Consider the following 13928-nt stretch of genomic DNA (forward strand, 5'->3'; position numbering starts at 1 on the left):
GTTTTCAACCTTATTAGAAATTTTATAGATTTGTTATCTGGTTTAGAAGAAAGGTGTTAACAGATGCAATTTATTTATCTGCTAAGGATAAGGATTTTAATTTAAAAAATTCTTTGACAACAAAATCAGAATCATCATATGTGAAAACATGCTCCACTTCACTAACTATAAGAGAAATGCAAATTAAAACCACAATGAGATTCTACCTCAAACCTGTTAGAATGGCTACTACCAATAAGACAAGAAATAACAAGTGTTGGAGACATTATGGAAAAAAGAGAAAACTCATACATTTCAAGTGGAAATATAAATTGGTGCAGCCCCTATGGAAAACAGTGTGGAGGGAGTTCCTCAAAAATTACGAATAGAATTACCATACGACCCAGCAATCCCTCTTCTGGATATCTGCCCCCAAAATTTGAAAACATTTATTCGTAAAGATATAGGTACCCCTATATTCATTACAGCATTATTCACGGTGGCCAAAACATGGAAACAACCAAAGTGTCCTTCAATAGATGAATGGATAAAGAAGGTGTGGTACATATATACAATAGAATATTACTCAGCCACAAGAAAAGATGAAACACTGCCATTTGTGACAACATAGATGGGTCTTGAGAGTATCATGTTAAGTGAAATAAGTCAGACAGAAAAAGACAAGAACTATGTAATTTCATTCACATGTGGGATATAAAATAAAAAGCAAGAAATGAACAAACTCATAGACACAGGCAAACAGTATGGTGATTACCTGAGGGGACAAGGGTGGGGGAAGGATGAAGATGGTAAAAGGGGTCAAATATATGGTGACAGAAGGAGACTAGACTTTGGGCAGTGAGCACACGATAGAATATACAGATGATGTATTACAGAATTGTACACTTGAAACCTATATAATGTTATTAACCAATGTTACCCCAATAAATTTAATTTTTTAAAAAAAGAACCAAACACTATTCCCACAATACTCTGAGACAAGACACCTTGATACCTGAGGAAACATCTTTCTCAGTGTTAAATTTGACTGCACTTTCGCCCCAAAGTGGAGTACTCTTAGCAAGGAGTATGTGCTCAAGTGAACACATATTTGTTACAAGTATGAGATTTATTTTTAAAGTTTTACTTGGAGTTCAAAAATGACAATGAAAATAATTATATTTAACTCATATTTATTTCTCACTTTTCTCCCCATTGGTTTCTGTCTGCCATATAATTAATTGCCTGCTTTGCCTATTTTGTGGTTTTTTTAAAAAAAGTTTCTTTGATATTTCTTATGGGAAATACACTGTCCCTCTTCATTACCAAAGACAATTGAGAGCCGTACGATGCTTTATAACTTCAATTATTCTCTTTTAATAACATAAAACATGTTCTTTGTAAAGATGAGTAATAGTAATACTTTGTGAGGCTAATTAGGGAGAAATAAAGGGAATAAAAAAACACAGGATTAGGAATGAGAAAGAAGACATAGCAGAGATAGAGAGATTAAAAGAATTCTAATAGAATACCAGATACACTTTATGTTAACAAATTCAAAAACTGGGTATAAACAGATGATTTCCTATATAAACAAAACTGACCCAAAACTGATGGTAAACATGAATAAAACAATTACTGTAGATGGAATTGGAAAAGTGTTCAACTCTCACATTGTAAAATGCACCCGAACCAGATGGATTCCTAGATGACTTTTATCTAGTCTTTAAAGACCTTAAAATTTCAATGTGATTTGAGCTATTCCAGGCTATTAATAAAAAGATAGAAAGCCCACTAATTCATTTTATGAAGTCAGCCAATTTTAAATCTAAATTTAATAAACAAAATACAAAAAACCAGGAAACTGTAGACCACTCTCATTCATGACTATAGATATACATTTCCAAGTTTATTAATATAGAAGCATGATTCCAATTACATTTAATCCAGCAGTATAATCAAGTAGGGGTTGTTGTTTTTTTTTTGAGATGGTTCAATGATAGCAATTCTATCAATATAAACCATCACATCAACAACTGTAAAGAGAAAAATTATATGATCATGTAGCCAGTCCTAACAAAAATGCTACATAAAATAGAAAGAAACTCTTAATATAATAGACTATTAATCAAATCCAACAGGAAATATCTTAAATAGCAAGACACCAAAACCATATCATTTAAATCAATAACTTGTCAGGAATGCTGTGTCTGCATTATTATTTAACATTGTCTTCGATGGTTAGTACATTCAGTAAGACAGGAAAAATATTATAAGCATTAGGAGAAAAGGAGATAAAACTCAAGAGATGATGGTAAAAAGAAAACTACTAGAATTAATGAGAATTTGGTAAGATGACTAAAGATAAATATATGAGTTAATGGTTTTTCTCTACTCTTTTAAAAAGCATTTAGAAAAGGAAATGAGGTGAAATACTCCATTCACAATAGAAGAAAAACATCTAAATTACTGAGAGATTAATTTGACAAGAAAAGCACAGAATTTAAATGAAGAAAATAATACCTTATTTCAGAACATAAAGTAAGCTCATTCCAGAATGGTCTGCACTGTGATTCTCCCACTGAAGCCTGCTGTACACTCCTTATTGAATGGATTTACATTAAATGTGTCCTTTTTGCAGATTTACCTCAAAACTCATGTACGCGTGAGAGCTGAGGAAATGGAAAACAATCTAAATACTAGATATTATACTGTTATGAGAATCACTCTATGTAACACTGGTTTATGGTCCTTGACCCACCTACGAGGCACTCCAAGCCCTCAGGTAAATGGGCTGCCGGTGAGCACGTGCCACCAGTCCTCCAAATATATTTGAATCTGGAACACTGCTTAGACTCCAGCTGGGCCCCTGAGTAAGGAACCATAAAAATGCCTGACAAGAGTGTCATAAAACTAAGTAACCAGGATTTCCAGATGTTATCAGACCAAATAAATAATATGAGGACATAGTACCTGAGAACTCAAAATTGCAGTGGCTTGAGTCTCTACCAGTTTGACAGTGTGAAGTCTGTGAAGCAGCCTGTAGGTATTTCTGGGAGTCTCCTAAAGGGTTGCTTCCCAGGACCAGGCAGCCAGGCCCACTTCCAGGGGGTGCAACTGACATTGTATTCTGGGTGAAATAATAAAGCGTGAGCAGTCATTGAAGCAGAAAGTGGGGATTGCAGAGATCATTTAGGGACTTGTGACATAGTCAAGTGCAGACATCTAGGAGGTAGTTGGAAACTGCAGGTGAAGGCCACATGGAGCTAGATGTGATACAAACGTATTAGCCATCATTGTAAATAAAACCAAAGGAACAGGTAAGAGAGCAGAAGTTCCGTAAGTAGAGAAATGGGCAAAGGATGGACCCGGGGTTACATGGACAGTTAAACTGCAAATGGCGAAAGCTGACCCCAAAAAGGAAATCAAGAAAAAACGGATCTTTTATGAGGAGAACCAGCAGTGTGGGGAGTCATGAAATCTAGGGTAACAGATTTTTTAAGAAAAAGGAAATAGCCAACAGCATCAAATGAGGAGTGACGCTTCAGACTGTGAGATAGGAAAGAATTAAGAAGGAACAAATATGCTCACAAGTTTGTACTTGGGGGAGCTGGAAGCTAGAGAGTTCACATCTTTAAGCCTCTATTTTTCTCTGTGAAGTAGGAAGCCAGATCACATAGAGAGGTTTTCACACTTAAATCAAAGACAGAAGCAACACACAGATTTGAAAACTGGCATTAGAGACATTAAAACAATAATAGAAGTTTTGATGTCTGTAAAAGTTGGGTACTATTAGAGATTTGCTCTTTAACAGTTTACTGTACACAAGGTTCTTCCAGAGCAATAATAAGTGTTAAAATGAATAAACAAAAATCTAAGACTCTCATTATTGTTCAGATTACATAAAAGCCTCGCATAGTGTCTGGCACTCCGTGGGTATGCAATAAATATTTGTTGAATGAATGAAGAAATGAAGAAAAGAACAATGAGACACCATAAAAATATTTTAAGAACAAGAAGATACCAGGATAGATTTTGCAGCAAATGATTGTAATAAAAAAGTCTGTATTCCAAATACATATTTATAATAATACCTATAATTTAAGATATGAGAAAATTCCTACTTGAAACATAAAGATACATTACAGGGTCTTATTAAAACATGAGTGAGACACAGAAAAAATTTGTCTCTTATTACCTGTGCATCTATGAATCATGATTCAAAATGGTTTAATTCTAATGTATCACGAAAAAAAGGGCATTACCAAACTAGATTTATCAGGAATAGATCCCAGGCAGATAATGTAAGAAGGTAAAAACTTAATACAATGTTAATAATAATAGATGGCTAACAAGTATTTAATTGCCTGTACAAAATATTACAGCCCATATTTAAAGTTCCCCAATTGTCCCCAAACTGTCTCTAATAGTTTACTTTCTTATCCAGGATTCAGTTAAGTTTCATGTATTGCATTTGGTTGTTAGAGCTCTTTAATCTCTTTTAATCTAGACTAGTCTCCTTGATTTTCTGCCCTTGACTTTTTGGTTTTCATGACATTGAATTTTTGAAGAGTTAGAGTCGGTTGTCTTATATAATGTCCCATATTCTGGATTTGATTGTGTTCTTATGGTTACATTCAGGTTAAACATTTTTTGGCTGAAATACTACATAGAGAAGGACTGACATAATGTTGCTGAATTGACCCCTTATTGGTAATGCTAAGTGTAATAATAGTTTGGTTAATTTAGTGACTACCACATCGCTCCGTTGCAAATGTATACTTCTCACTTTATAATTAGTAAGAGGTCTGTGTGGTGGTGTTATAAAAGCACAAGACTGCCCCATTCCCCAGCAGTCTTTTACGCAACAGTTTTAGCAACAATTAATGGTCCTGACGTGGAGTCATTATGACATTGGTTGTTGCAAAATTCTATCATGTCCTTGCTCTTGAGTACACCAAGGTGCATCCTGTACAAGCTCAATTTATACATTTCCTGCCCCAGATCTGGAATCAGCCATTTCTCAAAGGAGCCTTTGTTACTTTTAATGGAGAATGGCATTTCAAAATCAAGATCCAGGCATCAGGGGTACTTATTACTATTCCTAGGCATCTGTTTTGATGGGCAGAGCTAAGACTATATGAATCCATATCTATGCCTACATCTACATACATTATATATATATATATATATATATACACACTATATAGTATCTAAGTATATACACATATATTTGTATATAGGTACTTCATTTGGTTTATATATTTATACTTATAAGTATATATACTTACACACTACACATATTTCTAATTCTATCATTCCTGCTCTATGTATTAACTAGCATATATTCTTTAAAAAATTATATAATGTATGTGTGTGTATGTGTATATATATTTTTCACCTCAGTCCTACATTAATACTGCTACTTCCAATTCAAATCCAACACCACAGGGTTCTTCAATTTCTGTGTTCCACACATGTTTCTTACTTCTTCCACATAAGAACCCTGACTCCCAAAATCAATCTAGGTACTCATTTGCTCTATCCTACACTGAAACAATACAAATTGTTTCAGAATTATAAAACCAATATTGCTACCAATAATGAGCCTTCTAAATAAAGTTACAGCTTTATTTGTAGTTCATTTTGTTTTTAGAATACATTCCGGTCAATACTTAATCAGACACAAAAGCCCTAGGAATGTAAATAAGGGATTAGAGGGATTTGATCTTATGCAACGTGGAGCTGGTTCAACAGTCTGTGTGAGGCCAGGTGTCTGCTGCTAGAACCTCAAGTCCTCAGGGCAGATAGTCAGGAAGGAAAAGGTGGACGTGGCGTGAGGGAAGCAGGGAGAAAGTGCAACCTGTGAGGCTGAGCAGGAACCCATGAGAAGGGACTACAGTCTAAGACCAACTCTCACTACCGCGGCCTCTCACCACAACTCCAGCAATGGGGGTCCTGCAGGAGAAGCTGGCACCCTTCACCACAGAGTTAAACGTGCGTCCCATCAAAATGGTAGCAGTTATCATCATTTCCGGCTTACAGAGGTCAGCTGTTGCTCTAATGGTTACCCTTACTGCCGCATGTCTTACAGCCATGGTGAAAAGTTTGCTCTGGACCCTCCGAGGGGATATATTTAAGGAGTGGGTAAGCAGGTCTTACAAGATGGAAGAGGATTCTGGGAAACAGTTCTAGCTTAGCTAATTTGACACAGTGGAAATCAGAAAACTACGCATGAAAATTACTTGAGTTAATTAGCTTCTGTGCAGTTATGTTATCAATTTCATATACAATTAGGTTCAATTAGTTAGATTTTACTTTTTCCATTTATTTACATGTCTCACAGACTAAAACTATATTAAAAGATATATTGAGAAAAGTCTCACTCCCACCCTGTCACCTCCCATCCCGTATCAGGTACGATTTTCATTATTTTATATGTAGAGATATAGTTTACCCTTATTTCTTGCCTAAAGGTAGCATACTGTATACATATATAGTGTAGTGCACCTTGGAATAAAAGCAAACTTAAAAAAATTAAATCACGAGCCGGCCCGGTGGCTCAGGCAGTTAGAGCTCCATGGTCCTAACTCCAAAGGCTGCACTCCAAAGGCTGCCGGTTCAATTCCCACATGGGCCAGTGGGCTCTCAACCACAAGGTTGCCAGTTCAACTCCTCGAGTCCCGCAAGGGATGGTGGGCTGCGCCTCCTGCAACTAGAAAACGGCAACTGGACCTGGAGCTGAGCTGCACCCTCCACAACTAAGACTGAAAGGACAACAACTTGAAGCTGAACGGCACCCTCCGCAACTAAGATTGAAAGGACAACAACTTGACTTGGAAAAAAGGCCTGGAATTCCACAGAGGAGATTCTATGTGTCTCTTAGGAGGAAGGTTGTGCTGAATCAACTCTATGATTCAATATTCTATTCACACCTGAAGAGCTTCTGAGAGTAGCCTTCTATTAAATATTACAGGATGCGTTATTCATAATGATGACCTTCACTCATAAATAAAATACCAAACTGTGACTAGCTATACGTCATTGGACGTAGCTGGAGCTGTGGACACTTCCTAGAGGCTGCTTGTTTTCTAGTCATTGACCATATTAATGTGGGATCAGACCTGGCGGGTAGGTTTGGCTGACAGGACTACTGTGTTTCCCCGAAAATAAGACCGGGTCTTATATTAATTTTTGCTCTAAAAGAAGCATTAGGGCTTATGTTCAGGGGCTGTCATCCTGAAAAATCATGCTAGGGCTTATTTTCCGGTTGGGTCTTATTTTCGGGGAAACACGGTATCTATCCAGTTCTATCAGAATGCAGGATTCAAGATAGAGAAGCCTATCAGAAATAAACTCATCTCCAGGAAAAGAGGGTCAGACATATCAGCAAGACTTCTTAACAGTGTCTCAGACATCAACTGGAGCAATGTTCTGAACAGTGCTTCTTACCTAGATTGGTTTTCCACCTTCCGGTGAATACATGAACGCCTTAGGGGAAAAGGGGTTTGTGAGCAAAACCGAAAAGAAATGTGTTGACTGAAATGTCTGTAAGACTTTGCAATGCAAGAGCATACTGCTTTGGTGCCCATGTGACATACTGCAACACAAAAGGACATGCTCTTTCCCTCTACTCAGAACACAGACTGGCTTGGCTCCAAGAACACAGTGCCACTGTTTTGTGTAGAGGGAAGATTTTAGTACGTGAATCCTGCCTAGGGTAGCATTGGGACTTGGGGGGAAGAGTGCAGAAGGAGACAGATAGGGGGTATCCAATGGCCAAGGACCTACACTTATTTTTGCAGGCAGTGGGGCTTCAGAAGCTAAAGAAAGAAGGTAAGGGCTTCGTCATTAGCATGCTGGGATATGTCTTGGTGATTTCTGTAAGGAAAGGGGGAGAATTTGAGTGTAGAATCCCCCTCTGGAGAAGGTAGCCATTTCTACAGAGCAGCCAGTTCATCATTCTAAACACAATCTGTATGCAAATTAAACATGTCTATAAATGCTTTGACACTTCTTCCACGGAGAGGTAGGATCTAAATCCCCTCTCCTTGAAGTTGGGCGGGACTTCATGACTTCCCTGTATCCAATCAAATGCAGCAAAAGTGCTGCTAAGTGACCGTGGAGGCTATAGGTCACACAATGCAATACAGCTTTCACCTTGCTTACAGAACACGAGCATTTGCAGCCCTCAGCCACCTTGCAAGAAGTCTGACTACCCTGAGGCACCCATGCTATGAGGAAACTCAAGCCACATGAAGAGACTAGGTTTAGGTATTCCCACTGACTGCCCCAGCTGAGGTCCCAGACAGGTGCGGAAATACACCTCCAGGTGATTCCAGTCCCAATCCACTGAGACACCCCCAGGCGCTGAGTCTTCCCAGATGAGGTCCTAGACCTCATGGAACAAGGATAAGCCATCTCTTCTATGCCTTGTCTGAATTCTGACCGAGAGCGTAACTGCATATTTTGTAAGGGGCAAAACTATAATGTTTGGTCCTCACAATGATACAATGAGGTAAGTTGGACTGGCATTATTACCACCCTAGTTTTATAGCTTACAACAACAACAACAAAACAGGGGTTTGAGCACACCTGCTTGGAGATTATATAAGCAAGGTGTGGCACGCTGAATCGAACATCCTGATATTTGGACTCCAAAGTTTCTGCTTTCTTTATCTTTTCCCATCTGGATACCGTCGGGCTTTAGAACGACCTAGGGAAATCAAATAAGAGATATCCAGAATTTGAAGACAAGGTCAGAAAATGTTGAATAAATGGAAGCTAACAAGAATCAGTATTAAATGGGTGATATCAGCCCTCCTGTGAAGAAATAACCAGGTAAGATATGATGTAGATTGTTGCTATGAAGGAAAGCTATCATTTAATATTCTTAGGACTTTCAACATGATGTGGCAGGGTTTTCATGATGTAATATTATCACAGGCTGATGTAAAAAAAAATGGCATAGGACTGTCAGACAATTTAAAAACCTGCCAGTTGTGTTTGAAATAAAGGGGAAAAGGTGCCCTAAGCAGCTGATGGTATGTTAGCCTGCTTAGAAGTATGTCCTTATAGTAAAGAGAGGTACTTCAAACTACAGCTAGATGACATTTTCCCTTAGGATCATCCTCATTTATTCCACTTTTGCCAAGTCAGCTTTTGATTTAAGTTTAGATCCTCAAGGAGACTTTCCTACTTGTAAGAGAAAGAACAATGACACTAACAAAGCATGTTTATTGGATCGGTTGTATTTTGTATTGTTCAATGTAGAGAGATACTAGCATTCTGATGAACTAAGCAGCCTCAGACACAGCTACTTACCTTGGGAGCAAGGGTCAGCTCCGGGCTCATGGTGACTATAAATATGTAGACATCCTGCTTCAGAGGTCAGTAGTACAGCTTTCTAGCTCTTGAATCATGGTGAATACAATAAGGAGGTCACTGGTAACTTCCCGCGTCATGGGAAGTACGAAAATGCAGAATCCACTCAAAGCTTCTCATGAGTTGACATTTAGTTTCCTTTGGTGATTAATTTCCCACCATCAGGAGTTCACAGAAACTTCCACTATGTTTCTCATTCCTATTTTGCCCTTCCTTAATTTTTTCCCCAGAATATTCCCCTTTCCTTTTAAATAAACATATTTTTAATAATGAAGTGCGTTTAATTCCATTCTGTAATTGGGTCTCTCCCAGGGAATTTATCTTTCCTCTCTTAATTGTTTTCATGCATATTTTGCACAGAGAATGCCTTGGAATATTCTGTTTGTGAAAGGCACAAAAGTATTTAAAATATTTTGAATGGTTTTCTTGGAAATAAGAATGATTTAAGTTTTGATGCTTCAGAGATCTAGAATGTTCTGTGCCTTCTGCAGGTCCCGGCACATGGAAAGCACTCCACTGACATTTGTTCAATGAATGAATCTGGAAAACGAAAAATACACTAAAAAGAAACATGTTATTCCTCAACGATGAAAAACAGCTTTTAGAGTTCCATTTAGATCCACTTTAACAGGCCAATTCCTTTAATGAAAAGGATACAAACATTATTCTGACAAATTGGCTGTTCCTAAATATATTTCTAGCAAATTCTACTTGGCTGTTTCCACCTTGGGGTTCCAAGTCTTATTTTTATGAGAGACGTTCGTTGTCATGGAAATGGCACTGGTAGGGGCTTCCCCGTCCTCCTCCCTCTAGGATTTCAACTTCTCCTGGTCACCACCCCTGCTCTTCTAGTAAATCCTACATTTGCAGAACAGGCTTCGGACGGAGACGAGGAGCAAGGAGGAAACTGAAGCCATGGAAACGGCGGAGCGGAGGAAACCACCGAGCGCGAGGGTGGGCAGGCGGCGAAGGAACCCTCTCCAGACGAGGGCGCTCCTCGGATGACGTCACGCACCCGGGGTGACGTCACGACCGTGACACGCGGGTGACGCCGTTGCCGCGGCGACTTCTCGTGGTCTCCGCCCCCTTCCCCCGCCCCCAGCTCAGCGTCCTTCCCCCAATCCCCTCAGGCTCGGCTGCGCTGGGGGCCGCGGGCCGGTTCCTGAGGTGGCCCAGGCGCCCTCCCGCCGCCGGCGCCGCCGGGGCCGTCCCTCTCCGCCGCCCCCCGCCCTCCGCCTCCGCCTCCCCCCGCCCTCCGCCTCCCTTCCCCCTCCCCGCCCAGCAGCGGTCGCTCGGGCCCCGACTCTCGGTTATAAGATGGCGGCTCTGAGCGGCGGCGGCGGCGGCGCGGAGCAGGGCCAGGCTCTGTTCAACGGGGACATGGAGCCCGAGGCCGGCGCCGGCGCCGCGGCTTCTTCGGCTGCGGACCCCGCCATCCCGGAGGAGGTGAGTGCCGGCGCCCCCTGCACCCCTCCGGTCTCCGCGCTGGGCTGGCCGCTGTTTATTTGGGGGAAGGAGGTGGCGCGGGGGGCTCTGGTGCCCTCGGCCACCTTCTCCTCTGGGCTCTGCGGATGGGAGATGGGCATCCCCCGCTCGTCCCTCTCCGTCATGCAGCGCCTCGCGACGTAAACACACACAATGGCCCAGAGGGGGTTCCCTGGCCCGCACCCCGGCTTGGGGGCTTCGGGCGGCGCTGGTTGAGCAGGAGGCTCTCAGTGGGGGGCGAGACTCAGGGTCGGTGCGAGAAGGTCACGGCTGGCGGAAGGTGGCCGGCCTCGCGTCCCTGAGATGTGTTCCTTATTTCAGGTGGGGGGCGGTGGGAGGGGTTGCGGCATCCTGGTGGGAGATGTGGGCTGGCAGCCGGGGCCGGAGCAGCCCGAGGTGCGGTGCTGTTTGCAATTAGTACCTGGTCCTGGGGGCGATGGGGCGCCTCGCTCCCTCGCCGCTCTCCCAGACTGCCCCCCTTTTCAGGCCGCTGCCCTCCTTCCACTTTTCTACTTGTTTGGGGATTGCTCTTCACCTGTGTTACCCAGCAGTCGGTGTTGCTTTAGTCTTTACTTTTTCAGCCGTAAACCCCACTGTTTTCCGCGCTCTCCCTTTCATCCCGGTCTCAGCCCCCCCGCCCCCCGTTCCTAATATTTGTCAGTGCTCGGTCGCTGACTCGTAAACCCCCCCATCCCATTCTCATCTGCTGGCCAGCTGGCCTTCTGACCTCAGCTTCTACTTAAGCCCGTTGTTGCGCTTCCCTTAGCCTCGTCCTCTTGAGGCCCTCGACTTCATTCCACTGCTCCCTGACATTGTTACCTATTATCTCCACAAATCCTTTCGGACGCTCTGGAGCTGCTTACTTTCCGAATCCTGAAGCTGTCAAGATTCCATCAGATTTCACTTGCACTACTGGCACTTTTTGGGTCGTCTTCCACTGTGCATTTACACCTCTTTATGTATTCTTACCCATTTTTTTTTTTATATAGGTTTAATTGCTTTCCTTCTCTTGCCCTCCTTTTTGTCCCAGTTTTTTTTTTTTCTTTTCCTTTTTCCTTTTTGGTCCCTGCTTCTCTCAGCCTGTTTTTGCATTATTCAGCCTCCTATCACCGTGTCAACCAGTTTCCTTCCTACTGCTTGCATTTTGTTTCCCAATTCTTATAACGTCTCACTCTTTCTTCTGTCTGTGCAATTCTCTTTCCTGCTTCATCATCTTTACTTTGGAAATTCATGCTTGCTCTATTGAGTATCAGTCTGTTCACAGTGGGGGAGGGTGGCAAAAAAAATGTGTACAAGTGGACACTTTGGTCAGCGTTGGTCAAGTAGTTCGCTGTAATCAGAAGTGTCTGGACACTGATGGTAACCCCTTTGAGCACCTCTTGTAATCACAGAAGTCAAACTTGACTTGTAGTCATCTTTTGTTATCGGCATATATCGAGTATTATAATTTTAATACAGTTTTTCTTTCTTAAAATGTGTACGTATTTGTTTTTCATCCTTTTATACCACCTCCATCTATGCCCAAGATGTGTGCTGTACCATCATTTGATCTACTTTAAATTTCTTATTTCTTTTCTTAACAAAATTATACCACTTTCCACTTAACAGTTTGCATTTCTGCTCAGACTGGTTTCCTCTAATATCTATTCATTTTCCCCAACTTCTTAGATTCTGAGGATAGAGTTCTTCCTGTCTTCCATTTCGTAGTTTATTCTCTTTTCCTTGTTGCCAGTTGCCATTCATTCTGCCTTGTTTCCTGGCTTTGGGTACTTAACTTGCTAAAGCTTCCTCTTGTCTTCCCCACACCTCCACATTCCTTCTTATTTATAAACAGCTTTGTTCCGTTGACATGGAAATTTATTTTTAGGATACATTGTTTTTAATGGGTAAATACTAGGGGTCACATCTGCTGTCTAATTTCTCCATGAATCGGATATGCCTTTGTCTTACCAGGCACAGGTGCTTCTAGGCTTAGTTTACTCTGTAGTAATAGGGTAGTTTTGTTGAATTGTATCTAGAAGAATGGATAAATTAATGGGTATTGGTTACAAAATTGTAATTCTCTGATTATAACATTGTTTACCTTTTTGAGAACTTTGTTTCAGAGTTATTAGAGCAGTTTGCAATGATATAGAGATGGGTTTTTTTAAGTACTGGGCATATAATCTCTGCTGTCTTATTTAAAAGGGCCAGATTGTTTGAACTCTACCCTCTGAAGATTCTGATTCAGTAGGTGAGAGCTAGGACCATGAGTTTCTGCATTTGGTACACTTCCAAATTCTCATGTATCCATGCATGAGAACCTCTAGGCTAGATGAATTTTAGTTTAAATTGCCAATAATTAGAAAGCATATTGGTATGTCCTGAAACTATAAGGATACTTCAACTAATTTTAATTAGTTAGAAGTGTTTCCCACTGCCTCCTACACCTAGGTTTTAATGTTTAGTGATGAGTAGTAGTTTTTCCTTTATATTTTTTATAGGAGGTGATAATAAATGTATTGGCGAGTGATTAAAAATGGATCTCTTCTGAGTGTAGACATCACTGTTATGGATGGTGGAATAAATTCCTCCAAGAAACAATTTTAAATTTGTAGTTGGTATTAATTTAGAGGAAAATGAAATGTACTGCGATCTTTTAATTAACCTCTCTTATATGCACTTTAAGAGAGCTTATAATTGCCAAGTGCAGGGAAAGAAATGAAAATTTTGCTTGTGTAAATGTAAAACGACCCATTTTATTCTAAAGATTTACCTTACCTGACAGTTAAATACAGGTTATTTTTGTTTTTGGGTTTTTGTCTTAATTTTTCTCATGGAAATTTCAGCTGCACTAAAAAAATAAAAATAAAAATAATTACAGAAGGAAAGCACACTCATTATTGAAAAATTAGATATAAGTAAGTAAAAAAGTAAAAAAAAACCATCTGTGATCTTGCCATTTAAGATATAATTACTTAAACATTTTGGTGTATGTATATCCATATACTCTTTGTTTATGTTTGTATAATACAGTGTATGTGATCTTGTAACATTTTTTAACTTAACAGTATAGCAAAAGATTTTACATATCGTTAGAT

General features: G+C 40.4%; 1 protein-coding gene across 7 annotated transcripts in view; it reads left to right on the forward strand.

Moving 5' to 3' along the window:
- Positions 1 to 10499: 10499 nt before the first annotated feature.
- BRAF (B-Raf proto-oncogene, serine/threonine kinase) overlaps positions 10500 to 13928 on the forward strand; it is a 121598-nt gene continuing 118169 nt past the window's right edge. For 3 of the 7 annotated variants that reach the window (XM_033098790.1, XM_033098787.1, XM_033098789.1), the window contains exon 1: positions 10500 to 10809. In XM_033098790.1, the coding sequence (XP_032954681.1) occupies positions 10681 to 10809 (129 nt within the window). In that variant the 5' untranslated portion in view covers positions 10500 to 10680. The remainder of the gene's footprint in view (positions 10810 to 13928) is intronic. The other 4 variants (XM_033098784.1, XM_033098788.1, XM_033098786.1 and 1 more) reach the window with 3 other exon arrangements.

The sequence above is a fragment of the Rhinolophus ferrumequinum genome, chromosome 26 (genome assembly GCF_004115265.2).
Source record: "Rhinolophus ferrumequinum isolate MPI-CBG mRhiFer1 chromosome 26, mRhiFer1_v1.p, whole genome shotgun sequence".
NCBI lineage: Eukaryota > Metazoa > Chordata > Mammalia > Chiroptera > Rhinolophidae > Rhinolophus > Rhinolophus ferrumequinum.